Source organism: Anopheles coluzzii, chromosome 2, assembly GCF_943734685.1.
Source record: "Anopheles coluzzii chromosome 2, AcolN3, whole genome shotgun sequence".
Lineage (NCBI taxonomy): Eukaryota > Metazoa > Arthropoda > Insecta > Diptera > Culicidae > Anopheles > Anopheles coluzzii.
The window spans coordinates 93,930,915-93,958,853 of NC_064670.1; the positions used below are offsets into that span (position 1 = coordinate 93,930,915).

The 27,939-nt window shown below is 45.7% G+C and overlaps 3 protein-coding genes across 10 annotated transcripts in view; 1 reads left to right on the forward strand and 2 right to left on the reverse strand.

The window, feature by feature from the left end:
• Window positions 1–18,057, reverse strand: part of LOC120953232 (RING-box protein 2) — a 35,806-nt gene extending 17,749 nt beyond the window's left edge. Inside the window, exon 1 of the mRNA XM_040373000.2 lies at window positions 17,809–18,057. Coding sequence (XP_040228934.1) covers window positions 17,809–17,956 — 148 coding nt within the window. The 5' untranslated portion in view covers window positions 17,957–18,057. The remainder of the gene's footprint in view (window positions 1–17,808) is intronic.
• On the forward strand, window positions 1,373–16,910 carry LOC120953225 (facilitated trehalose transporter Tret1). Of its 3 annotated transcripts, XM_040372989.2 has the most exons (8): window positions 1,373–2,156; window positions 5,919–6,305; window positions 6,373–6,678; window positions 6,756–6,989; window positions 12,897–13,022; window positions 13,838–14,009; window positions 14,078–14,977; window positions 15,067–16,910. In XM_040372989.2, exons 1-8 carry the CDS (start codon window positions 2,046–2,048, stop codon window positions 15,252–15,254), a joined length of 2,424 nt encoding a protein of 807 aa, XP_040228923.2. In that variant the 5' UTR covers window positions 1,373–2,045; the 3' UTR covers window positions 15,255–16,910. The 3 variants fall into 3 exon arrangements, with proteins under 3 accessions (XP_040228923.2, XP_040228925.2, XP_040228924.2); XM_040372991.2 differs by lacking the exons at window positions 1,373–2,156; window positions 5,919–6,305; window positions 6,373–6,678; window positions 6,756–6,989 and adding exons at window positions 9,201–9,368; window positions 12,410–12,665; XM_040372990.2 differs by lacking the exons at window positions 1,373–2,156; window positions 5,919–6,305; window positions 6,373–6,678; window positions 6,756–6,989 and adding exons at window positions 9,201–9,368; window positions 12,450–12,665.
• Window positions 18,058–19,326: 1,269 nt separating the features above from the next.
• The window catches only part of LOC120953224 (protein grainyhead), a 186,055-nt gene continuing 177,442 nt past the window's right edge, over window positions 19,327–27,939 (reverse strand). For 4 of the 6 annotated variants that reach the window (XM_049607581.1, XM_049607580.1, XM_049607583.1 and 1 more), the window contains 5 exons: window positions 26,503–26,682; window positions 26,260–26,411; window positions 25,867–26,068; window positions 24,241–24,305; window positions 19,327–23,564 (listed from right to left, as the gene is read on the reverse strand). In XM_049607581.1, the coding sequence (XP_049463538.1) occupies window positions 23,438–23,564; window positions 24,241–24,305; window positions 25,867–26,068; window positions 26,260–26,411; window positions 26,503–26,682 (726 nt within the window). In that variant the 3' untranslated portion in view covers window positions 19,327–23,437. The remainder of the gene's footprint in view (window positions 23,565–24,240; window positions 24,306–25,866; window positions 26,069–26,259; window positions 26,412–26,502; window positions 26,683–27,939) is intronic. The other 2 variants (XM_049607582.1, XM_049607584.1) reach the window with 2 other exon arrangements.

The window sequence follows — 27,939 nt, forward strand, 5'->3', positions numbered from 1 at the left end:
CGTGAGAGATGTTTTTCGTTTCGTCATGTCTCCACACTCACACACGGCTAAAAATGTCAGCGATCTTCGCTTACTTTTTGACTAACGTCCCAAGGGCCGAAAATAGAAGCAGTGATCACAGGGCACAGCCGATCGTCTAGATACCGAAAGTGAAGTGAAGAAACCCCATCTCCACAGTACATTTCTTACTCAAGATCACTAACCACGGAGAGAAAAAGATAGAGAGAAAAAGAGCGACATAGAGAGAGAGAGAGAGAGAGAGAGAGAGAGAGAGAGAGAGATGGAGAAAGAATGTCTCTGTAAAGACTGCACGTGCTGCACTTCACGTTTCTTGTGAGGATATCTTGTTCTCGATTTTGCTCCCTTCTTCTGGAACATGCTTTAATGAAAACTGGCAGTCGGTACGCGGGATGCTCCTTCCCTATGCCGCCAATCCTCCGCGGTGTCACCACTAAAGGGACAGGCACGAAAGTATAAAAAAAGCAGAAACAGAAGAACAGAGCATAGCACTAAAAACATATCGAGAGCATAGGAAATTTCCACTCACTACAAACAAACCGGCATGCATACCAACACACACACATAGATACACATATAGATACATAAGACGATCAAGGGGGGAAAATGCTTGCCATGTTTCGATCATGTTTAACATCAGTAGGATGGTGGTGGGGAGGACTGCGCCACGCACCATGCTTGTGTCCCCAAGCGAATGTCTGCGCGAACAAATGCCGCGTTTGTAGGTTGCAAGGTTCATGCGCTCTTCTGCTTTTCTGCAATTTTACCAAGCCCCCGTATGAGGTTGTGTGCGTGAGTTGGGGAGTTCCCCAACAAATGTGTACTTGTCTTTGCCAATTTCGCGAAACACTTTTAACTTTTAGCACTTTCCGAATCTGGCAGAACCGAAAGAAGACGATGTGAGGATGACGACAAAACAATCTTTCTTTTAGGCGCGTGTCTGAAGAGCATGCAAAGCACTCGATCGATCACGAAGATCTGAACGATCTAATAATCTTTTTCTTACCAATAATATTTATGCAGAAATATAGCTATCAAGAGATCTTTCAACATTATGCTATCTTCAAAATTTAGGAAGATGAAGATCGTTTTGAGACCATCAAAAAGCGTGTACGCGAACACCTCTGCATCAACAGCAAGTGAACGACAACTCCTCGGCGCTCACGGATAGCGCCAATTCAAGAGCTCTCAGCAGCGCACGGAAACCCATCGGATCAGTACGGCGACTTGGCAAGTTTTATTTTCAATGTGTTGAACTCGGATCCCCCGCGACTTGACGAGCGCATGTGTGTGAGTGCTAGCTAGCGAACTCAATTGAGACAGAAAATGATATATAAGCTCGTCGAAGCATTGCGCAGCTTTTCAAACCTTATCGTCTACAGATCGTGCGCGAAACTCGCGGGTTTTGTGTTTCCAATGTAAAGTGCGGCAGACACCGCGAAAAGGTGAACGCAGTCGTTTTTCTTTTAAATATTTTTTTGTTTGCGGAGTTTTTTTTTCGTTCACCAAAACGTGTATCGCATCAGCTGTACACAGACTGTGTAATCGTGAAGCGAACCGAAACAGCACAGAACAGTTTTTGTGTGTGTGCGAGGTTTTTTTAAAGTGTTTCTTCAAACAAAAAATCCCCTCTCGAGTTCACCGAGTTCAGTGTGCATCCTGTGTGAACCTTGACATACGGCAAAAACCGCCAAAGGGAACGAAAATAAGGCGTTGACGGTGTATCCAGTGTTCATATCTTGCCTCCTCCCCCCAGCAGTGGGTTCCGAGGTGGAATTTTGAATTAGCAAACAAGCAGTGGCAAGCGGCAACAGAGTTGGTGTGGCCAACAATTCAAGCCATCGTGCATTTTTGCAAAGTGATCGCACGAGTGAAAGTGTTCACCACATAGTTTGTTGTTGCCGAGTGATTTGACGGTGCAGAGCCGGAGGATTTGTAAAGCGCGCGTGTGAGTGTGCACAGGTGCAGTGTTGTGCAGTTGAACGTCGTGAATAACGCAGCGCAGCTGACTATACACCAGTCCGAAAATGAGTACCGGCGGCGGTGGTAGCGGAGGCGGTGGCGGCGGAGGCAGCGGATCCGGCCCGATGGGGCGCATCGTCGACAAAATCAAGCGCACGATGACCAGCGAAGGAGGAGTAAGTGATGCAGTGGTGGTTGCTGGCGGGGTGATCGAATTTTTGCCACAATTTTCGCGAAACCAATCGAAACAAACTAGAGCAACAAAGCCCCGGTTCATCGGCGATCGGTCGGGCAGCGAGCCAACAGAGCCGTCAAACGTCTGCCTCAGTACCGGTTCAGTGGATCCTTCCAAGGTCCTTCACGAGCGAACACGGGGATGGGACCGGCGTACACAGGTCAACGGCGTGTCGGACGCTGCCCGAGTGCGCGCTAGTTTCGACCATTGTCGCCGAGCGCCCCATTTCCTTGTTGGCGCGAATTCCAACACCATTTTCCCTCCACATGCGAAGATCATTTTCGGGTGATCGGTGCAAAGATCCCGTGGTTAGATGGTCTTGCATGAGTGTCCCATGTGTGTACGTGTGTGTGTGCGCGGGTGTTTGCGCGAAAGTGTTTATGTCACAGGCGAAAAGTAACAGCCAAAACACCGATCGATCGTGGGCGTTAGGAACGAGGAAAAACAAACCTCGGGGCGTTTCTGTGTGTGTGTTCGCAAATTTTGACATTTTTTGTCAACCTGACATTTGTCTGGTTGGCGGCGGTGGGGAGGAGCAGGCGTGTTTTTTTCTTCGCCCACTTTTTTTCTTTGCTTCTGATTTTGCGGAAGAAGGTAGCGAGCGAGTATTGCACGAATTTAGACCGGGTGACAGATACGCTGTGGGAGTGGCGGTGGTAGTGGAGGTGGTGGTCAATGTCAAGCCAAAGGTTATATCTGCACCTCCTCCTACCCTGAAAGGGTGCGACCGTATGGATGGGCGGAGAGGATCATTTCACTATGGCGATACTGGGGATGGGCGTGTTTTGAGCGAAATGACGAATGCGAATTACAAGATGGAGTAGACAACATTTTGACTACTACTTTGCAACGGCACACTAATTGGCGGATTAGTTGCGTTGGGCAGGGGGAAAACACTAATCAAGTGTGTCATTTTTGCACACAAAGAGACCCACAGGCAGCGATTATCGATTTCCTGCTTCAGATTCCTTTGCTTCTAAGATCAATCAAAATGGGGACCGCGGGGGGGTTCTTCTCTAACAATGCAGCTCGTTATTCCGCTGGCCAGTAAGTGATACGTTACATTAGCTTCTACACCGGAACATTCGTGCCGGCCGACATTGCACGCGTTACTTGTACCCTCGCTATAGCAGCTCACGGAAGTATCCCCACCGGTTGCCCTTTTTATGTTTTACCTTGTCACACACATACACACGTGCGATTGGGTGGTCGCATTTAAAGTGTGTACCATTTTTCAAATTGTTTTCCAAACCATCCGGACCACCTTTGTGTCACGCGCTGCGTGCTTCTAAGTGTCTCGGGGTGCACTCGTGTGTTTAATATGTGTGTTTTGCTGACCAGGTGCATCGATGTTAATTGACTACAACCACACGGGCTTGAGGAATGACACCGATCATGTGGCTGTTTTTCCCCACTATTTCCTATTGTGTTTGCCGTTGCAATTCTCTGATAAAATGCATAACAAGTGCAGCAGCATTCGTTACATTTGATACAGTTTGTAGCGGATCAACGCTTCGGTGCGCCATTTTCCTTCCAAGTGGTTGCTGGGTTAAGACCAGCTGATCTTTGGTTTCTGCCATTCAAGTAGATTGTTGTGAATGTGGATCTTTTGTTTGTTTTTCTACAGCCTGTATCACACCAAACCACTCAACCAATTTATAGTGCGACGTTAAAAAACGGGCTCTGTGTAAGCGAATATATCGCACAACGCACGATTTGCCTATCAGCGACGATCGTGTCTCGTGTCTTTCGAGGATGCTAATTGCTGACGCAAATTAGTACACACAACCTGCGCACCTTTGCTTCGCGAGCACAGCCTGCGCTTGCGCAATTAAAGGGGACAGGAGGAGCTTACGGAGAGGAGAGGACGGACAACTTGGGTTGAATTTTGTTGATTGTAAATAAACAGCAATCGTACGACAGACACAAAGATCTAAAAACGAAAAAGCAAGGAACACTTTTTGTGCGCATTCTTACTGCTATCAAGGCGAGAGATCTGCTTTCAGATTTTTTTTTACAAATGAAAAATCTTCAACAGTCTCATAAAGCACAGCACCGCAGCACATCGGGGATGGCTCGCGTGATCGGATGTGATCGTAACGATATTGTCCTCCCTTTTGCTAACCTCTTTTCGCAGCTCTTATATTTGTCCAACGGGTTTGTTTGCCCGCCGGCGGCGCGCACATGGAGCTATTTATATTTGGCCGAATATATCTTCTCAACAAAATCAGTCCGTTTTTTACGGATTCACCAGCACTACACCTTGATACAGGGAAGTGCTTCCCATGCAGCACCAACACTACCTTCATAGAGTGTAACTGTACTCGTTACCGCGACAAATTGTGCCTGCGTCACTGCACGGGCACAAACACTGACTAAAATACTGACAAAATGACGTAGATTAACGTGTGCTCCGGTCGGTGTGTCCGGAGCCAATGCCATTTCTTTTCTGTTTTTGCATGTCAATACAATTTTGCCCTAGCTCAGCACGGGACAAAAAGGTAGCCCGAACATTTTCTTATCTACAAATTGCCCACCGGGAATGCCGCGTTGCAGTCGATAAAAAAGGAATGAAAAATGTAAATAAATCGTTGCACACTGGCTACAGCTCTGGTGGCACAATGAACCGGAAGGTTGGCCCGGTTCTGGAATATTCCCACCGGTTCTCGCGGGTTTTGTGCGCCCTGAGCGTAGGTACTCGGAGCTGAAAGGTAAAAGGATCTGGATTGTTCCATCGATCTACCGAAGTGCCGAAGTGCAAGAGAAGGGCTAAGAGAGCCCGAGAGCATATAAAAATAGCACCCCGAAGAAGAGATGAAATATGGAGAGAGAGATGCCGAGAGAGAAAGATGAAAGGAGAAATGTTGTAAATTTATCCTAGGGCAATAAAAACTCTCATCGCCCTGAGGGATACAATTTCAAAACAAGAACAAAACCAACGTCCGGCTAACACACACTTGCCGGAAAGAGTTGTGATTTAGCATCTCTTTCGCCCTTGCTGAGGTGCACTGAAACTGCAAATGTGCAACAATTGCCGGTTATTTGCATCAGCTTACCGGCGCAACGTGCGCCGGTTGTACGCCACTGTCGTCGTAGACGAGTGTCGCGCGAAAGCGATCCTATGTACAAAATGATATACACAAATTTAATTGCAATAGACACAATGTCGTGGTTTTGTCCACGTGGGAACCAGTTTTGTCTAGTTAAGATTTTTCATGCTGAATTGGCTCTAGTTGAAAATAATTGTGTCGTGCTTTACCGCGTGTTTGCGTGTTCATTTTGCGCGCCGAGATGTTCAGCACAGATGTATATAAGAAAGCTAGCGCCCTCTAGCGATTGGTTGAAATACTACGATTGAAATTGAAACGTTTTCACTGAAATGTTTCAAGCACCGGTTGGGGATGAAATCGAGTTCAAATCAAACGGAACGAAACGACTGTTCATTGGAAACACAATAGAGCTGCACTATCAGTGTCAACAAATTGTGTATCAGGTGAGCAAACAAGCTCAGATCTCTTGTTTGATGATGTCGGTCGATGATTCAACAAAATTCAGTTCACACAAAACCGAGCGCTAGGCTCTCAGTTTCGTTTCAGATTATTCGATGAACGGTGGTAAAGAAAATTGCATTCTAATAGTTCCTTGCGATTAGTTTTACGGTTGAGTGATCAAAATTGTAACAATATCCATCTCTATCACGCAGGATGAAATTCGTGATCCACTGCAGTACGGTTATCAGCGCGTTAACACGGCTGAAGGATCGCTTTCCACCTCGACGACCGCAACCAGCCTGGACACGATCGTGCTCGACACGAACGCGGAGGATTTGGCGAGCGTGCCACCGCGCACCCTCCAGCATCATCAGCCGCAGCGCACCTTCAGCCCGATACTCGAGACGGACGATACGAACCCGTTCCTGGAGCCGGTCGAGAAAGCCAAATCCAAGTCCTCGCTCAAGAGCTCGCGCGTATCGTTCGACCAGGAGGACGACCGGTTCGATGAGGACGAGAACAGCTTCCGCAAGCAGCGGGAACACTTCCAGAAGCACAAAAGTCACAGCACATCCGAGCACAAGTCACAGCTAATCAAGGTAAGTAGTAGCAGTAACAAGAACGACAGAAATCGCTATATTTAACATTGTGTTTCATGTCTCTCAGGAATTACGGCACTTGCTAGCGACCGACAATAGACGGCAGTTCCAGGGCAAGAAACATGTATCGCTCGACGTGAAGAGCGCGAAGGTGCTCGAGCAGCTGTTGAAGGCGTCCTCATCGTCGGACGATTTCGAGGGCCAGCGGAAGGAGTTCCAGGAGCGCAAACACAAGAGCCTCGATGCGCGACACATTTCGTTCAAGTTCGACAAGGAACCGTCGCCGTCGAGCAGCGACGAAGATTTTGAACCCTCCACCAGCCTGCTAAGGATCGATGCGGACATTACCAAGCCGGTCATCATTGACCTGAAGGTACGGCACAGAGAATCAGGCACACTGGCAATGAGCGTACGGATAATGTAATATGCGTTTTACGATTCGGTCCTTAGGATCTAGATTCGAGCGACGAGGAGGACTACATCAGCTCACGCAAACATTTCCAGCAGTCCAAGTCGATGAGTACCGACTCGCGAAAAAGCATTCGGTTTCTGGAGATGGAAATGGGCACGAAGGAGGAGAATATGCGCACCGCCGTCCCGTTCGTGCGACAGATCACCGAGGAAGGCAAACCGAAGCTGGAGGTGTACCGGCCAACGACAAATCCGATCTACATCTGGACACAGGTAGGTGGTTTCCCCCGCTGCTGTGATATGTCATCTCGGATGCACTCTGGGGCATGGCGACTGGGAATCGGTAAACATCATTTTCATCATTAATCATTCAAGATGCGTATCATTGGTTGAAAACGTCATAATCGTATCAGTGTAAGCGCGCGTGTACACTGAGACACACTTCACGTAGGTGATGCGCCACCAAACTAAACCTAGCCGGAATGCTAATTGTGCTTTCCAGCTGAATTGTTTGGTTATACCGATAAGGGTGCAGCGATCAGTAGTGACGATGATGAGCCAGCAAGGTTTGCTAGTACTAGCCAATTGGAATTATTATGGGTAGATGTCTGACACACAATTGGAGGTTATTTTATACTTAAAAAGAACTGCAAATGTAAGGAAAAGCAACCATTTAAATATAGAAGGACGATCCAAAGACTCCATCCAATAAATCAATGTGCACCGCCAAACGGTTTAACCTTTTACCTTGCCGCGCGAGACCACGGGGCAGTTCAATGTACAGGTCGGGCAGCTCCCGGCGCGCTTGCCAACGTGCCTTGAGAAGTTTCACGTACGTTCGCTAGCATACTAGCCCAGAAATATTTGCGTCACTGATAATGACCAGGGTAGATAGATTGACACTTCTTCGCGTTCAGGCCGCCATCCCTCGGCTCGGCTCTTGCGCCGCGAGCAGCGACCTTAAACGACGGTCTAGTAATGAAAGAAAGATGCTCCACCAGCCAAAGATCGGTCCAGCAAATCCCGATCGGTCAGTTGTTGATGGCCGGCACATTGCAAGACTAGCTGGAGCTGAAGCAGCTGTTGCCTACGTGATCTTATCATCAGCTGGTGAGGGTTTTTTTTTCTCGCAGGAGCATTCGTGTCGTGCGAAGTAGAAGCATCATGGAGTATAGAAGCCCATCGTGCTTGTTGTTATTGTCCGTGCCTTTTGCTAACGTACGCGTAGCGCGATCGGGATAATTGCGGTTTCTACTATCGGTATGCCCTCATCATCTGGCCGTACGGCTTGGCGGGGGTTTCTGACGCTGGTCCAGGGTCCGATGAATGGTGTCAGTTGTGCCAATTCCATTTCATTCCAAAGTAATGCATTTCAAGAAGAATTTTAAATGATTTAGCTTCTGAAAGCCATTCCTACCGGACTATTTTTGGCCCCGGCCCTAAAACACGGTTCAAGGCCATCGGCATCGTATTTCATTGAAGCGTACATGGAGAAACGATGTACACATGTGCTCAATATTCATTATCACCTAGAGCAATACGATGTGCAGTTCCATACCCATAAGAAGTCATACCCATTTTCCCATCGAGCAGCTTCGGACAGCTAATTAATCAAAACTATTCATAGCCGGCCACACACTGGAGCAACACCGAAAGGTGTGCATCATCGCAGGTGCATTGCGCATCGGGTAGACCCCCCAACCCTCATCCCTTTCGCCGGCTATAGCAATCTCCTCGATGGTAATGGTTTAGTATTATTAGTTGTGTTTCAATTCTAATGACTTATCGATAACGCAATGCAGCTCAACTCAATGGAGCGATGGATGAGGCGGCTAACTCACATGCCTAACGGCAGACACGTGACGACTGCAGCCGCGCGAATGCCATTTCGATCGATCGATTCCCATTTTAAATCGGCTCATCGCTCGAATCTCTCGCTCTCCCTATCTCTGTCTTTGGAACAAACGCACTCATACACACACAGCTGGTCAGTTTCTACCAGTTCAAAGTAACTGGAGCGCACGTCTAAAACAACAGGAACACCTTTCCCTGTATCCTTGAAGTGTGGTTTGAAGGTGCAACGTACATTTTCCTCGACACGCTTTATCTTTCCACCGCACGCCGATAACAGTTGGGAGCGCCACCCGCGTGTGCCACGATTGTTCACTTGCAGCAATTGTGCAGAGACTGATGAGAGTGTACCGGCACCTGCGACGAGCTGATCGTAGTAGCCAGACGCGGGAGTGTTCGGGGCTTGCAGTAGTCTTTATTTATTGTTATGGGTTTTGCGAAATGGTGCGGATCTACGCAGCAAAGGGCCGGTGCATGCAGCGGTTACACATACATAGAAGCTCTGGCCACATTTCTGGAGAGTTTCCCCTTTCCTGGAAAACCTACCAGTCGTTCGGAGACGAACTATTGCTGCTGCCGCTGCTGCTGCTCCTACAATCATCGGCTGGAATCGAAGCGCTCGTATAAAAAGCTGCTACCGATCGGGGCCATGGTTTAGTCGATGGTGAAGCGCTCGATAGCGTAGAAAATCCGTCGTTTTACTTCCCCGTGCCACCAAGCTCTGCTTGTACGGGTGTGTGCGCGGAGGACAGGACTACTTGCTAGTGAACTGAACGAGCTGGTCAAGGTGATCGTTTTCTGGTGAGAGATAAGATCCTTTTCCTCTGTGTTGGAAGCTGAACATCAGACGTCCGTGTGTGTGTGTGTGTATGTATCTGTATTTGTGTGTTTGTATGATTTGCAAGGATTATTGGCACTGTAGACTTAACTTTGGTCAATAAACAGCGTAAAAAGTGCACGGGCTATGGGACGAAACGATGGCATTACGCGTGTTAAATAAAAACCAAACCCCAGTGCGCCCTCGGGCGGCCGGTGACGGAACTAAGCGTAATCAAATCGCATTACCCACGATCACGTTTTGCCCTTTATCAATCGATCGCTCGCAAAGCGATCAGTCAGCGCCGGTTAAGAGCCAATGTTTACCGAACGGTTTAGCAGGCCACGCAGCCAACCTTTCGCAAATGGTTTGTTTTGATTGTGAGTTGTTTTCATAGACCGCTGCTACTGCTGATAGTGCCGTTATGGACGGAAGACGGCGAGAAAAGTTAAATAGTTTTCACGTGTTTTCAGGCCAACAAGAATGTTTTTATTTAGTATTACAACAAAAGAATACTGAAATGATTCCCTCAACTTTAACAGAGTTGTTGAGAGGCTTTACATGCGAACAGCTCCGTTCGGTGACGCAAATCCAGAACTGTCAGAGACACCCGTGTCAAGTAATTACGCTAACACCGGAGGCCTCTGTTTTACAGTGATTTGGGTCACACACATGAGAAACGGTGTCAAGATTGACCTCTTGTTCATTGATAATGCGCGTTGCGCGCCCGCTTTTGATTAGACGCTGGCCCAAATATGGAGTTTCGGACATTTGTCTGAACCATCATCGGGCGGTTTTTTTTTCTATCTCTCTATTAATAACTGCGTTATAGACCGGAAATAGTCAAACAAGCGTGAACTTGAAGCCCGATTTAAACAACATGCACTTGAAACCGTCCCTATTGTGATGGCACTTTGCGTATGCGTATGAATGCGTATGAAGGCACTGGCTATGTCACCATGTTTCGAAATATATTTCCGGAGTGTGCACAATTAACAAGGAAAAAAAAACGCACTCTTCACTCATGTTATTAGCCAAAAAAACCGGGAGGGCTCATCGTCCCCGATTGCCGGGACATTCGGAGAAGCCACATCACATCCGTCTCCGCCGGCCCCAATTCCCGGTTCTCGTCAGCTGTGCTCTCTGGTGGTTCCCCGGTTTCAATGTCAATGACAACCATACATATTTGTGATTTTTGAAATCGTCAAACGGCGTGGAAAGCCTTCCTCATCCTTTCGCCGAGCACGGGAATTAGAGCAAGCGCCAGATGGACGCACACGGTCAGCAAACTTCCACTTGCGCGCTGTCGTGGTGGTGACTTGAGCAGCATGGATGGATTACGATAACGATGATATCGTACTATGGGGCCGAGAGGGAGGAAACAACTGGGTTGGAGGGTAGGGACGTCGCGCGTTGCCATCCAATGCGTGCAGTCTTTGTAGCAGTGTTCGTGCGATGATGATCCTTGTGTGTTGCTCATGTCCTGTATCCGGGGTTTGGTCGAGAGACCGAACAGTCTCAGTCTCGCCCGTTCGTTACAGCTGTGAGGAGATTGTGGATTGTGTGACAGACGGAACCTTTAGGCTCGTGTCTTGAGAGGGGAGGCCGATATTCGGATAGAAGAATGCTTATCGAGCAGCATAAAGCAACCTGAACCAGTTCTCTCGCGGTGTAGCTTTTCAAACGGATCGGATTGGTTTTTAATCCGGAATATCCTTGCTCTTCCGGTGTTGCATATGTGCGTCCACCCCACCCGCTAGTGCGTTGTCTATCGTGTGCGCGAGTGTGTGCGTGTGTCCGTGTCTTTTCCAATGTTGGAAACGCAAGTACTGTGTGGCAAGCTGGTGATGGAAAATTTGGCTACAATCGACAGGAAAATTCCGACAGTGTCCGACCGGACGACGGCAGTGGCGACAGCGCTCGTCTCAGCACCGGGAGACGACAGGCTGCCGATGGCAACCGTCGGAATGGTGTGTGTTTGTCTACCGGTTGGTTTTGCTTGCTGCATTTACAAATCCTTTTTATTCGGAAGGAGTTTATCGTCTTTTTTGCTAGGGACTTTACACGCAATAATGAGACAAAAAGGACATTTAGTACACACTTAAATTGAAATTAGATAAAGAGTGACCATTCAGTTCAGTTTGCTCCCAATATGCGACACAATCATCAGTTGGGCTAATTTTCCGCATATTGTTCCCCGAGCATGAGCCTGCTCGTAGGAGAAAAAAAAAACAAGATGGAGACATCGCACAGTTCCACAGATCGAAGAAGAAACCAGCTAGAAGCGGCACCGACTCGGCTCAAATCGGGGCCAAAACGAATGGAGTCGCGCTCCGCGGCCAGCACAACAACGGCACTTTCGCCCTCGAACACATGGGAAGGGGCAATGACGTTGATAACGTGGAGGACCATTGATTTGCCTACTTCTGTGTGCGTGTGTTTGTGGGCTGCCGGATAAGTCCAACCCCGGAATGGGTGGGTGGATTTAACCAGCAACATCCCTCCATCAATTGGGAAAAGCATCTGGTCAGGCGGGGGAAGGGCGAGTTTTGGACTGGACGGCTTCCCTGTCTGGAGTCTGGAGCGCCAAGAGAGAGAGAGAGAGAGAGAGAGAGAGAGAGAGAGAGAGAGAGAGAGAGAGAGGGGAGTGTGAGTCCAGCGCGCACTATCAACGAGAGAGCTTGAACTCCCCAAATCGAGTAAGGGAGTGAGGAAGTGGCCGTTACGCGACCATACAGCACACCAACACTCTTTTACACACAAACAGTGACCATGTAGCAACAGTTTTGTAGCAGGATGTTCGCGATTGCAAAAGATTGCTTGTACTTATCGTTCAAAAACAGATGCACACATACATACAGCCGCGGAATCATGCTCCGTAGCCACATGGAACGAACTGGCCAGTGCCGTGCCAGAGCTGTTCCGCGCGCGCACACGGACGTCAGCGAGCAGCAGCAGCAGCTCAGCTTCCCAGTGTTTGGTCCCACCATCGTGTCGTGTTTTCTGTTTTCTTTTTATTGTTTAGTTTTTCTCCTTTATCCGTTATTCTTCCGACCGTCGTCCAGTAATAGGGTGTCCACCGAAAAGTGTCCTGCCCGTCGTGGACGAAAATTACCCCCGCGAGAAGGACCACGCAGTAGTAGTTGGTGTTTGCGTAGTACACGCGGTGGTGACGCGTTTCGAACGGCAGCAAAATGGTGAAGATTTTGATGCGCGCCGACACCCATGTGTCGTTCTCGGTGCCCATCGAGGAGCCGGTCGCAAAGTGCACCTTCTCACAGGTTTCAAAACCAATCTACTTATTACACTTCTTACTAAACCAACGCATCACCATCACTTACACGCAATTGATCCTTTATCATCTAGGGAAAACTTAAGAAATTAGCATAAACATAGTCGCCATGCCAACCAGCAGATCGTTCAAATTGATCATTTTTCCAGGATCATCGTCCATCACGCTCCACGGTGTGTTTGCTGCAATGTTAACGTGCGCTTTTGTTCCATTTTTAAAGGTACTGGCCGCCCTGTCGGTGTCGCTCGGCTCCATGGTCGTGGGATTTTCGTCCGCCTACACCTCACCCGCCCTGGTATCGATGAAGGATCGCAACATTACATCGTTCGAGGTTACGGACCAATCGGTAAGTATGAGGGCTTCGTGGGCATTAATGGGTGTCCTTTGCCAAGTACACGACGGGGTGTAGATGTTGATCAAATTCCAAACTCCGCACTAATCTCTGTTCCGACATCAGTTTGCCGCGTGGTGCAATGGTTGTGCGATAATGTGCTCGAGGCTAGCCTTTGTATACCAGATAGTGAGATAGAAGCAAAAAAATGGTCAACAACGGGGTGGTGAAAAGTGTCCTGCGCGCGTAAGGTGGCGCTATAGTGCGCTCATTAGCTCGAGCCAGCCTCGGTGGCGGAAAAGGCAAACAATCAGCAAATAATCTGTTGATTATTATGCCTTGACTTGGTGCCGGCCGCGACACCGAGCCGGCAATTATGATTGCAAACGCGTGCAAGCAACTTAAAGCCCGTTTGTTTAAAGTTAGCAGAAAGTTAGCGAGGGACACGCGCGCCCGTTTTGTAAGCGAAGGAATAGTAAAGCAAAAAAAAAAAACAACCACTTCAAGGAAGAGTGGAAGCAGACGCCAAGCGCACCAAAACAAGTGGGAGGTGGGATATTTTTGTACATCGGTGCGGTTTCCTTGCTGCTTCCACAGCCACTTCACGCATTTTCCTTTGCTATCCTCGTACACGGACGATAACAAACGATATCGAACCGGTCCAGAGCAAAATAGGAAGACATTTTCGGTACAGCGTGTTCGGGATGGGGCTGAAATTTGCCACCATAATGCATTCACGTCATCTGCTGTCAGTTCAAGGTTAGCGGATTCCGTCCGGCATGCGCTAACTAATTCCGCCTTTCGTTTCGATTTCCCCCCTTTCCACACAGGGCTCGTGGGTCGGTGGTATTATGCCGCTCGCCGGTTTGGCCGGTGGCATTCTCGGCGGGCCAATGATTGAGTATCTCGGGCGCAAGAACACCATCCTGGCGACGGCAACACCGTTCATCATTTCCTGGCTGCTGATCGGTTGCGCCACGCATGTCGCAATGGTTCTGGTTGGTAAGTAGAACGATTTGCCATTTCTTAAAGTTTGTTTTCACTAAATTCCCTTTTTCGCTTTTGCGCAGGTCGTGCACTGTCCGGTTTGTGTGTCGGTATCGCTTCCCTCTCGCTTCCGGTCTATCTCGGCGAAACGGTACAGCCGGAGGTGCGCGGTACGCTCGGCCTGCTTCCGACCGCCTTCGGTAACATCGGCATCCTGCTGTGCTTCGTCGCGGGCAAATATCTGGACTGGTCGGGGCTGGCATTCCTCGGTGCAGCGCTCCCGATACCGTTCCTGTTGCTGATGTTCCTCATTCCCGAGACGCCCCGCTGGTACGTGTCGCGCAACCGGGAGGATCGTGCACGCAAAGCGCTCCAGTGGCTGCGCGGTCGCAAGGCGGATGTGGAGCCGGAGCTGAAGGGCATCTCGAAATCGCACCAGGACGCGGAACGGCACGCCTCTAGCAGCGCCATGCTCGATCTGCTCAACAAGGCCAACCTGAAGCCGCTGCTCATTTCGCTCGGGCTGATGTTCTTCCAGCAGCTGTCCGGTATCAATGCGGTCATCTTCTACACGGTGCAGATCTTCCAGAGCGCCGGCTCGACGATCGACGAGAAGCTGTGCACGATCATCGTCGGTGTGGTGAACTTTATCGCCACCTTCATCGCGACCGTGCTGATCGATCGGCTCGGCCGCAAGATACTGCTGTACATCTCGGACGTGGCCATGATCATTACGCTCATGACGCTCGGCACGTTCTTCTACATGAAGAACAACGGTGACGATGTGTCCGAGATCGGTTGGTTGCCGCTGGCCGCGTTCGTTGTGTTCGTCGTAGGCTTCTCGCTCGGGTTCGGCCCCATTCCGTGGCTGATGATGGGTGAGATTCTGCCGGGCAAGATTCGCGGTTCGGCCGCGTCCGTTGCGACGGCATTCAACTGGAGCTGCACGTTCGTGGTGACGAAGACGTTCGCTGACATTACCGGTAAGTGGGAGGACTGTTTTGGTCTTTTTTGTCCCACCCGAAGAAAATAAACATATTATTAATGTGATGTTTTTTTAACCCCCCAACAGCTTCCATTGGTAATCACGGTGCGTTCTGGATGTTCGGCTCGATCTGTATCGTCGGTCTGCTGTTTGTGATCGTGTACGTGCCGGAGACGCAGGGCAAATCGCTCGAGGACATTGAGCGCAAGATGATGGGTCGCGTGCGGCGCATGAGCTCGGTGGCCAACATCAAGCCGCTGTCGTTCAACATGTAAAAGCGTTCGAAGCGCTTAGGCACTAATTTGACAGAGACGCGCTCTCGAGCGTCGTGCGCCACACATTGCGGATGGTGCGCACACACACACACACACAAAAGTCCACACAGGCCCACACATATGGCGGAGGGGAATGAGGCAAAGCATACAAGTACTAGAATGTGATATGATCCAATAGATTCTGTTTTCGCCGTCAGTGGCTCAGAGGATTTACTCGATTTTGTTTGCGTAGGTTTTTAGGAAGCATCCACATCCGCATCCGCATCCACCTGGACAATGTCTATTGGATTTGGTGTCTCTCTTTCTCACTTTTTGCCTCACGGTGTACACTGTGAGGTTTCAAAATTAACCAAAACCAAAAAGGCGATGTAGGCAATTCGACCAGGCAACGTAGCTTATATTAACAAATGCGATCTATTCCAATGAAATTGGATAAGCTTATAGATGCTAGGAGTGTGTGTGAGCTAGACACAACCCGCAACCCTGCTAAAACCGTGTGATGGCATTGTCTCACAAGGTGCAACAGATGGATGGGGATGCGCGAACCTTCCGTAGTTTAGTAGGGTTGGGGGTCGCGTGGTCGCGTCGGAAACGAACGCGTTGACTCGGCCAAACCGACCAGGATGTAGTGGCGGAAGCAGTAGGTATAGTTGTAGCAGTACCTCATGTAATGCATGTCTCAAGGTTATTTTATAGTATCGATCGATAAGATTAGTTGACGAGGGTTTCACGCGTGAAAAGCAGCAAACAAATGGCAACATATTAGTCTACAGAGAGAGAGAGAGAGAGAGAGTAGAGGGAGAGCTGTGATTGTTTTAAAAAAGGAATGCTAAACCTTTCACTGCGAGCACAGTGAACACACAGTGTAACGAAAGGCAGGGTTATTTTTTCGTCGTTATTGTTGTTTATGTAGCCGTGAAGCGGTGAGCCAGTTTCGGTTTAGTATGAAGAATATTTCTTTTACTTCTGTGTTCGGCAGTAGCAAAGAAGAATCAGCCAACGCACACAAACATCTATTGTCTTATAAATGTTAGCAAAGAGAAGAGTGCTTCATATCTCGGCAATCGGAACCGTACTGGACCTTTCACAGACGCGAATGTGTATATAATATATACGAGGCAACAATTATTGATTAATTAAATGAAATTATAAACCCACACCACGGTCTCCCCTCTTCGAAACATTGCAGCAGCAGCACCAGCAGCAGTAAGTGCGGCGGCAACAGGATACATAATTATACAGCATGACAGCATGACAATTGGATCAGTAGCGATAACGGCGATGCAAAACATCCGTGGAATCTCATCCGTGGAAGAGTTGCATTGTGGTCTGTACGGTTTTAATGATATTTATACAGTCACATCGTCCACACGAAGCCGGCAGCAGCCCATGAGCATGGTTTTGTTTAGTTTGTTTCTATGAGATTAGCCGAGATTAAGGCCCAAACAGGGGCAGAAAAGAATAGCGCCCGATGCCCGATCAATCAAGACTATCTTTAAGGATCGTTTGGGATGTCGCCATTAATGACATACAGGTCTTTGGAGACAGGATTATTAATCCCTTTCTGTAGAAAGATTGTTTTGTAGCAACTTCTTTTTTTTAATTATGCTAAAATATGTATAATAAAATCAATACACGCTATATTTTTGTAACCGAGCTGATCAAAGAGGAAAAATAAAATAAATTATTAAAATAGAAAATAATTAGAATTGGGTTTCATTAAGACACGCAATAAGCATAAATTAGGTGAATCAATACAGTGAAAGGAACTTCTAAATAAAACGGGGTTCCCTTCTCCTTCATTCTAGTGTCCAGTTTCTGAGAGCAATCTCTACTTAACCGATTTTTTTTTGTCTGAGGATCCAGTGTCCAGTAAGCCAAGTTTGTAAGCCAAGCGTCCAGTGTCCAGTGTCCGGTTTCTGAGAGCAATCTCTACTTAACCGACAGCTTGTGTCTGGCATTTCTACCATGGAATTAAGCAATAATTCAAAGACGAAGAATGAGGACACTTGATGGCATAAATACCATTCATGTTAGGGGCGGAACGGAAGAATAGCCGACAGTCGACGGTATAAAATCGCAACACCTCTTGAACACCAGGAAGCGGTATCTTATATTGGGTAGCTATGGCACAGGAATTCTCATAGCTGTGGGACCCTTTATTGACTCTTTTTTGCGTGAAATAAACTAAATGTAACGGGAATTGGACTTTATAGCACCCTTGTTGGACAAATCTAATAGGAATTTCCAAGGAGCCTGTCCGAAAGGGTTGCCATAGAGTCCAACCCTATAAGCTTTGCATCATGCACGCATATCCTTGTTTTCTTCTAAATTATTCTTCTTTAATGGGTGCTATCCTTGGCGGTCGGAAATGACAAAGCATAAAGCTTAGTTCACTTTGGTACGTAGGAACGATGAACCGCTCGATTTGTATGATTTGCACTGCACTTCTTCTTAAGAAAGCACAACTATTGTGCAACAAGTCCATCAAAAAGCGCATTGGCAAACGAATTAAAACGTAAAACCATAGTAAAAAGGCACTAGCTTTACTCACCCATGACCTGCACACGGCAGATAGCGCACGTATCGCACTCCACGTCCCAGCTCCACATCGCGACCGCATTCCACTTCTTCAGCGTAAACATCTTATCCGGCTTCACGTCGTCGAACTTATCGCACGAGTTTTCGTTTTCATCCGCCATTATTCCACCGTTCACGACCAACGCACAAATTGCGGACGATATTCTTTCCGCAGAGATGATGTTGTTTTGGTTTCCGCTTCAACCCCGATGTAAACAAAGAGCTGTCAACGCGCTTGTGCTCCGCTCGCACGAAACTGCTCGACTAATTGGCGAACAAAATTGGTGCTCGATTACTTTGTCGAGTAGTTTGAATGTACCGTTTATTAGTAGTAAATATCAAATCCATTAATTAAAATAAACTTTTTTTCTGAGAAAATCGCCAAATAGCATGTGTAGTTTGATTAACAGGTTGGCTGATAAGTCCCCGGTCTGACACATAGATGGCGCCGCTAGTATTAAATGCATATTATTTTTATATAGTACCAACCTTCAAATGATTCGTGTCAAAATTTGACGTCTGTATGTCAATTAGTTTGTGAGACAGAGCGTCTTTTGTCAAGCAACTTTTGTTATTGTGAAAAAAGTGTTGTTCCACCAAGACAACGCACCGTGCCACAAGTCATTGAGAACGATGGCAAAAATTCATGAATTGGGCTTCGAATTGCTTCCCCACCCACCGTATTCTCCAGATCTGGCCCCCAGCGACTTTTTCTTGTTCTCAGACCTCAAAAGGATGCTCGCAGGGAAAAAAAATTGGCTGCAATGAAGAGGTGGGCGCCAAAACTGAGGCCTATTTTGAGGCAAAACCGAAGGAGTACTACCAAAATGGTATCAAAAAATTGGAAGGTCGTTATAATCGTTGTATATCGCTCTTGAAGGGAACTATGTTGAATAATAAAAACGAATTTTGACAAAAAATTATCGCTCTTGAAGGGAACTATGTTGAATAATAAAAACGAATTTTGACAAAAAATGTGTTTTTCTTTGTTAGACCGGGGACTTATCAGCCAACCTATTACAGGGTTTCCCACGATAGATTGGTTGGTTCCCACGATTTATTGGTGCGTTCCCACGATTTTTTGGTCATTTCCCATAATTTTTTGGTAGCAACCCACGATTTATTGGTCGGTTCCCAAATATTATTGGTCGGTTCCCAAATATTATTGGTCGTTTCCCAAATATTATTGGTCGGTATTATATTATATTATATTTGGGAACCGACCAATAATATTTGGGAAACGACCAATAATATTTGGGAACCGACCAATAATATTTGGGAACCGACCAATAAATCGTGGGTTGCTACCAAAAAATTATGGGAAATGACCAAAAAATCGTGGGAACGCACCAATAAATCGTGGGAACCAACCAATCTATCGTGGGAAACCCTGTATGTTAAATAGATCGTTAATATTCAATTAGTAAGTAAATTTCTTTCAACATAAAAATACATCTCATCATATAGAATTTATAAAAAATAACAACACAAATTCAATGTTCTAAATTCAAATTATATATTTAAACGCTCATTTCCTCTTCGACGACAATAAAATATAACAGTACAGTTTAAAAATTATAACTTAAGCTAATTGTTCGTTTTTTTTGTTTTGTTTTTTTTTATGTTTTTAAGCCAACATAAACATCTTGTACAGGTCGGCCGTCTGTCTGTTTTGTATGTTAAATCCACTCTTTAATTTTGAAATGTTTTTTCTTCTCTTTTTTACCTCATTTTCTTCTTTGCCAAAGGAGTACTTGTGTTATCGTTTTTCCCTTTTCGGTTCACTTACAATAACTAAACTCACTATCAATTAAGTACTTGTTCTTAATATCTTAGATTATAATTATTAAAAAAAAAGAAAACAGAAATCACATACGACCACAAAGACCACACACAGGTGTTGTGTTGTCCCGCCTTTCTAGCGCGTGTATGAGGAGCAAATTGAGAGAGGGGACAGGGACAAAACTAGGCCCTACGAATGGTCGTATATGGGGATGGGCGGCATATTTCTTAAATGGCAAATTCTCATCAAAATAGAGGAGGAATGGAATGGCAAATATGAAGGACGGTTTGTTTTCGTTTTTTTGTGTGAATTGGTTACTCTTATCACTAAATTGAGGCGCACATGTGGGTGCCATCAATTGGGAATGAAATGTGTATGCGTTTGCTGCTTATACTGAGACGTGTCTAACGTGTTCACAAAAGTAAAACGGTTAAAACAGGTAATACTAAGTAAAGAGTGTGTGGTTTGTGATGCGTGCAGAGGTAATACTAGCTTGCCACTACTAACACGAAGCAATTGAAATGTGTTTTTGCTGCTGATAACTGCTAATTATTTGCAAACTTGAAATCTTTCTTACGGTTCTACTATTATGCCTGTTTCTGCTTCTGTTTTGTGCTTTGTGAAAAATGAATCCAGTAGAAAGCTTAGTAAATTGTTCAAGCTAGAGGCTTATCGTATAAGCAGTTTATCTAGTGTAAAGCAATTATACTAGCGTACTTCTTCTAAATTAAGTTTGTAAACACGGACATTGGAGTAACGAAAGGAGAATAAAAATCCCTAAATCCTACATCTTTCTATCAATGATACTTTCTCCGCTTCTCTACCTACTCTATCGTCTTAGCAAAAACAAAATGAAAAAAAAAAAAACTAATGTCATTGTAAAATTAATATTGCATTTTTACGGAAGCCTACACGTGTGTTGCATGCACCTTCCTGTTTATGAAATTACCTAAAAGTACAACGGTGAATACCCTAGACTCTTCCTAATTTCTTAACTTCCTCATAAGCTACTGTTACTGTTCCTTAATGCAGTGCTTGTTCACTTTTCTGATAGATGGCGCTTGAATATGCACCGCTACCGTTTCACTGCCTTCCTGTTCTTCTAAAGTATCAGTATCCTATCACGATCGATCATTCGATCCTCTGCCTGCTCCGTCCTCTCCATCGCACAACGCGTTTGGCCACCCTGGGAGAATACCACAGCGTGTTTTGATATAGTAAGCAAGGTTAAAGAAATACTAACACACGCGCTCATATACCTATTTATAACAAAAATAAAATGCAAATCCTTGCTCCTACGTTATGGCAACTCGATCAATTATGCAAGAATAAAAAGAAGAGACAAAAAAACGTATGCTCACTCCGTTACATGCTTCGGAGGGCTTATTCGATGCTGCTGCTGTTTTATGCTGCTTTTTACAAACCACACATACACACATACACACACACGCGCACGCTCAAACTCTCGCACATACTGTAATGTTTATCTAAAAAAAAATCAACCGTTCCTAAAGAGCAATACATTATCCACCACGAAAAATGATCAACGGTTTTTACGAATAGTACGAGAATAGAACAGTTTTTAAGATTCTTCCAACACTTTCTTCTTTTGTTTGTTTCGTGTTTCTTCGTTTTCTTTTTAAATATCACATGTTTCTTGTTCGCGTGTTTGCAATACACATTTCCTTTCAGGAGTTGCCACCGTTTGTGTTTTGTGTTTCGAGAAAAGTTACAAAAGAGAAGTGACATTAATATAACAAAACATGTAAACTTGGGCATCGTGTGAATGATATACCTTTCTCTCGCGTGTGTTCTCTTAAGCATTGAATTTACGGCACGTTTACATCTCGCAGCGAAGATCGTGCGCCTCAGGTACTTAACAATTAGATAATAAGAAATTCATCGCATTCGTTCATCTATCTCTCTGTCTGTCTCATCGTTTGATCTTTACACGTCAAATTACTAAAAAGTTGTTTGAAGAAATCTTATTCTTTTCCATTTTTGAAAATCCAATCCTTCCTTCCTTACGCTCTATTTGTATTCCGCAATATGGCAGTTCGATAACGTATAAAAAAATGCACGACTCACGCGCCGCGGCAAACAATCCATCGCTTTTTACCGAAAATGAGCGTTCAATTTCATCTCAAACTCGAACAGAACACGATCATTATGCTCAACAAAATACTGTCATGGATCTGTGTTGGAATGATGTTGTCTCGGTGTGAGCATAAGAAATCGTTCTACAATCTAAGCCAGAAGCAACAATGGGCTTCTTCGGCCATCGTGTCGTACTCTCTAAAGATCTAACTGTTAATATTGCATGCTCTCGTGCGGTATAACCGCCGTTTCCCCCCATTTTTTTTGTTGGACGAAAAAAATAATAACCATTAAAACAATATCGTAACGGGGTGTGTTAAAAACGACTACAACTACTATTACATACACAAGTGTTGCTTTCCTTCATAACGGTTCGTTTGAAAATCATTTGTCGCTTCACCTATCAGCTTATGGCAAAAAATGGAGGGATGGGAAAAGAGGTGGCGTGCTTATTAGAATTTCATTTGAGCAATACATCTATCATTAGATTGTTGCGCGCGCACACACACACACACTACCATCCTGCGCCACTCCGCCACTCGTTTCCTTTTGAGATCTTATTAATCGCATGGCCTGTACGGATGGGTGGGAGAGGGAGAGGAGCATTTCCAGCGTCCGATTTTAAAATGCAAACATTTATCCTGTAAACGCGCGCTTGTAAGTACTGTGTGTTACCAAAAGCGAAAGAAAAGGCAAAAGGCATACAACAATGATTATTTAAACAAACAGTTTCAACAGTACGGTTGGAAAAATCTCAATAAAAAAACACCGGACTACGCTTTGTCTTACTGCAGTAGTACACACACTAAGTCTCAAAATAAATAAAAGTTGTTCAACGTTAATTCGCTTACTTAAACACTACCGCGCACGCAAATGCTGCTGAAGAAGGCTTTCCCTATCTTTTTTTTTTAAAACTAATTCCGCTTGTCTCGGCTGTTCGGTGCTCTGCCACACAGACAAAACGCTGCAAATGTTTGTCTTCTATGTACAAGGGGTGGTTTCTGTTCTATTTTGCTTGCAAACGTACAGAGCATTTGTGCTGTGCCTAGTTTTTTTTGTGTATTCTGCTTTGCTGCTAAGGCACAATTACTGTTTCTACCTCTTCGTTTTTCCCAAAGATTTCCATCCATTTTCAAAACCTCCTTAAGATAATCTCAAAACGATTAGCGAAAGTAAAAGAAAACACTTACTATGTAATGGAATGTACTGCGGTTTCGGTACTGATAATTCATTTGTTTATATTCTTCTTACTGAAAGAACTAATAAAATTAATAATAATAATAGTAAAACACCAACTTGTTTTGTGAACTTTGCTCGCTTACACTAACAAAACCATAATCTTGCTATGGCTAAAACTTAACGGATTGTCCTTCCCTAACACTTAATCGTCCTTCTATCGTACATCCTCTCTTCCCTTTTCTCCCGGTGGTCCTAAGTGTGTATTCGCACGTTGTTTGGCACGTTGGCATTGTAGCAGCAGCAGCAGCTTCCGACTGCTCGGTGGCACACGGCGGGCGGGTGTGGCGCCGACTACCTATACGGCGCCGATGGCAAGATTTATGCATTTTCATGACAGTGATTCGTGTTTGTCCCGTATGGTTGCAGGGAGGGCCACTAAGCACAGAATGGCGCACAATAGTATGGCACTGCGGACGACGGGGTAGGAGGAGGAGGAGGAGAAGAAGAAGAACCTAACACGAAGGAAAGGAGAAACGTCACGTGTCTAGTGCGTTGGCAGCTCTGTTAACGTGATGTCGTACAGGTCCTCCTCGTACCGTTGCACTTCCAGTATGAAGATGTCCTCGTTGCAGTAGTGTCTGATCATGTCGTCATCAATTCTCGCCGTAATTCTACAATGGAAAAATGAGATCGAGTGCATCGATTAGTGCGATTGTTTGAGACTTTTGGTCACATATGGCTCTACTACTCGTGCACTAAAAGTGAAGAGGAACAGAAAACTAAACTGGAAGACTAACCACACTAATACATTACTTATTTGTGATAGTAGCCTATAGAGAAGAATTCTCATCTATTATGTTTTAATTGTGTAATTTGTGGGAAAAGAGTTCGTTAGCGGTAGAGGAAGCGTTAGTAAAAAAAAGTACATAAAATGTTTCTTATTGATTAGTAGCTAGTAGCGGTATTAGTTAAAACATTCAGTATTAAAGATATTAGCATTTAAAGCTGGTAGCATCATTAGAAAAATAATCGTAAGCATTCAAAATATATAAAAGTAAAATAAAATATAACACTAATCTATCCCCTTAATATGATGCAAATTATCAAAAGAAGAAAAAAATAGGGAAAAGTTCTAATCTACGTACAAAAACAAATCAAAAGTGTTGTGTACAAAACCAAACCGTCATGTAGAGCACAACAAAGGAAAAACAAATAATAATAAAAACAATTCTAATCCTTTAAAATCAAACAGTACAGTAAGAAGAGGAAAAGTACAGAGGTAGGCAAAACTAAACAAAAGAAATAGAAAACAAAGGTAGCAAAATGGGAAGAAAACTCAAAACTTACCCTTTCTTATTTTTGCGATAAATAGTATTAATTCTCGACGAGGAAATTTTGAATTTATTTTCAATCTGCAATGCAAAAAAGGAGAAGAAGATAGAGACAGTGTGTAAAAAAAACGGGGAAGTGGAAACAACAGCCGTCAAACGGGTATATTGTAATCGCATACGAAGACGCTGTGGTGGTAACGTATTCGTTCATGGGCTTTCAACACTTCTCATTTCTTCTTTCGGGAGGGATAAAACCATAAACTGAACAACAATTTGTGCCAATAAACAATAACCTTTCCCTGACGCGTTCGTTTTCCTTATGCGTTGAAGAATGCTAACTATGCCCCAGAGACTATTCCCCCATGGGCAGTTTTGGAAAATGATCTCCTATTCAGAGGACTTTTTTGCCGTAATCGGTGAACGTGTATAATGAAACAATAATTGCATGCTTGAAACTGGATCATTTAGCTAACGTCTATAAACGTGGCGAAGAAGCACAATTCTTCTCGCAAAGAGGGTGGTGGTTTTGTGTTAGCACATTATAGCAAAGAGGCAGCACCAGCATCTATAACCCCCACTGACCACTGACATATGGCAGTGGCTTTAAACGCTCATTATGATTATGCTTATATTTTAACACCTTATTTCCGTTGGCATTGAGTTGCTGCAGGTGGGTTAGTGGTGGTGGGAAGGATTGTTTTATGGCGGCGGGTTTGTGGTTTGTGTCATACCTAGTCGGCGAACTCACTTGATCCGTCCGTGACATGATCGTGCGTCAGCTTACAAGTGCAAGGGAAAGGGCAGGACAAGCGTGGGGAGGTTTGGGGGGGAATAGGGTAAAAAATATAACAAAAAATCTTGCGCAATGTGCACTCAGCAGGCACACATTGCCGGTAGCGATTCCCATGGTTAGAGCGTAAACACTGTCAACTGCTGCTGCTTTCTAGCACGCAGCAGCTAAAGGGTTGGTTCATTCGTTAAAAAGGGTGCATATATAGATTAATCCCGTTATCACATGTAACAACACACACAAACACACATACAAGTATTGGTTATTGGCGCAGTATTGTGTAGGACGGGGAGGTGTGGGTAGGGTGAAGAGGGGGTTTGTGTATCTGGTTTATCCTTCCGATTGGTAAGAAAGAAATAGAGAGAGTGTGAAACAAAACAATCCGTTTGCCAACGAAATGACAGCTGTCAGTCACGTGACATGGCTGGTGTCGCTTGCTAACTACTAAGTGTCACAGTGATTGGTCCTGGTGTTGGTGGGTGCCACTGTGCACGTCAGCATGACAGCCGTCATCTTACGGGGCAAATTTGGTGTGTGTGATCGTTTAAATTTGGAGAAACTGTTTTGGTGTTTTGGTTATAGAGGCGCAGGTGCGAGAAAACCCAAAAAATAGAAACACAACTAACAATACAATCGGCAGGCAGTTGGGAGAGCTTTGCGACTTAATTATTGTAGTCGCTAGTGTACAGCTTCAACACTATCAATTTCAATTGTATCAAAAACAAAAAACTGCCAGCAGTTTGTACTTTGTTGAGGCTGTTTCTCTTCTTTGTCATGTGTCATAATGCAACATTCTTTAGTTTTCTGCTCAGTGATCTGTAGCAATAGGTGGATCGCAATTGCGACACTTACCGCATTCAGCAGCCCAACCGTACTCGGCGGCACGACGTGCAGGGGCGTATAGACATCCTCATTGTCCTGGCGGACGTACAGCATGACCCGCTCGCTCAGCGGTGGCGTCATCCGCTGGCGCTTGATCTGGGGCGTAAAATCAACCATCGAGTTGGTCACCATCGAACCGTCCATGATGATGCTCGGATCCTTTTTGTCACTGCTGGAGAAGTAGAAGAAAATTGCAAAAACGAGAGAGATAGAGAAAGGAAAAGGAAAGATCGATTAGTATCTCCTTTTTATACGATGAGCATTCGTCGTGGACAATCGACCACGGAAATGCCACTTCAAAAAAACTATGTTCGTAAACATGGAAGTTCTAGCCGACATTTCTTTTCTTCGCGCGCTACTCACGTCGGTACGTCCGGTGGGAAGTGGTTGTGGAACTTCAGCGTTGGCGTTGCCGGTTTGTTCGCGTGCAGCAGGAACGGCGACTTGACGTTGTCCGACGTGCCGGACAGTGAGTCCGCATCGTGCCCGTAGAACTGCATATCCATCGATGTTAGCTGGAGCGAAACGCAATTGGAAAGAAAGGTTGTTAGATAAAGGTTTGCTTGCTTTGGCGTTTAAGACGCATCAGTACACTCTCTTGCTTACCTTATCGATGTCCTCGGAGGGCGAAAACAGGACTGGCGGTTTCATCAGATCGCTCATACCGTAAAACTCCGACCGATCGACCACGGGATGGTACAGCTCGTCCAGCTTTTTCCGCCCGGTGGCGGTCATCTTGCGCTTCGCCGCTCGCCGTTCCTCGTCGCGTGTCTTCCGTTCGGCACCCTGGTTGGTTGGTGGGGGAGAAACAATGTAAAGAAGAGTGTCATGTTAGTTGTGCCATTTGAAACAAACACCATGAGGTTTAGTAGTAAAAATACCCGAGACGACTTGAAAACCCCTTTCGGAGAGATATCATTTAAAAAAAGGCCCATAAAACACAAATTAAATATCCCGCTCCCGCGTCCGGCAGTGATGATGATCTCATTCGCCTGCCCGTACGTGATCTCATCTACCCCGGCAAAACTGTACAGTTTCTTAGCTCTCACAGGCAAATTATAGCTCACGGAGTGCTCATTTCGGTTGCAATTGAACATTAAAGCTTCCCAGAGCACACAACCTAGAAGCAGTCGGGTGTGATGTTTTACATTTGCGAGCAAAATTTAGTAAACCGGTACTAACGCAATCCCCCCCTTTCCTGGCTGTGGGGGTGGTATGGGAGCGAAAAGGGGGAAGATGCTTTCATCCCGACTAACTGTAATCTTTTCGGACCGGACCGAAGATGATGCTGCTGCTGGTGGTTGTAATGCGTTTAGAAGAAGAATTTCCATGCGATTCCATAGAGAGCCTACCCGGACACTGGGCGGAAGGGGCAGTGAGTGTTGTCCGAGAGTCCGCCAGAGACGATTTCGCAAATGCGCAAAGCAATCATCGTGAGCGGTGGTGCAACAAGTGAAGGCTTAACCCTCGGCACCGATACGGGGGCTCGCTCTTCCAGCACCGCACCGTTCGCGCAATGTAGATATTTTTCATTTTTATAGCACAGATTATACGAGGCTTATCTTCATTAAAAATGGCTAAAATATTGTTGCATCTATCCAGCACGGATATGGGGTGTGTGTGCGGGTAGTAATAGGAGGGTGGTACAACGGAGCCGAGAGAAGCTTGTGTTGCGTCGTAGCGTAGCGTTGATGGGATTATTTGCGCGCAGGCCTGCCACATCTGCCTCACCGTTGTTGGCCTGGCTGCTTAGTTACCAAGGGCCAAAGGTATGTGTCATACACCTTTTCCTCCGCCTTGCGTTCGTCCATCGGCTAGCGCAAATGCAATGTAATTTCCACCGCTGTCAGCGACCGTAATGGGTTTTCAAATGATTTTATTAATTCACTTCATTCGTCGCTAAACCGAGAGAGAGAGAGAGAGAGAGAGAGAGAGAGAGAGAGAGAGAGAGAGAGAGGGCAAACGAAATGATGCGTTCAACACTGCGTGGAGTTTGAGGTTTGGCGTCTTCGGACAGCGTGAAGCGCCAAATCCCACCGACTG

Coding starts and splice junctions, on each gene's coding strand:
- LOC120953225 (XM_040372989.2), top strand. CDS start 2,046: ATGAGTACCGGCGGCGGTGGTAGCGGAGGCGGTGGCGGCGGAGGCAGC. Junction 14,010..14,077: donor TGTCGCAATGGTTCTGGTTG/GTAAGTAGAACG, acceptor GCTTTTGCGCAG/GTCGTGCACTGTCCGGTTTG. Junction 14,978..15,066: donor GACGTTCGCTGACATTACCG/GTAAGTGGGAGG, acceptor ACCCCCCAACAG/CTTCCATTGGTAATCACGGT.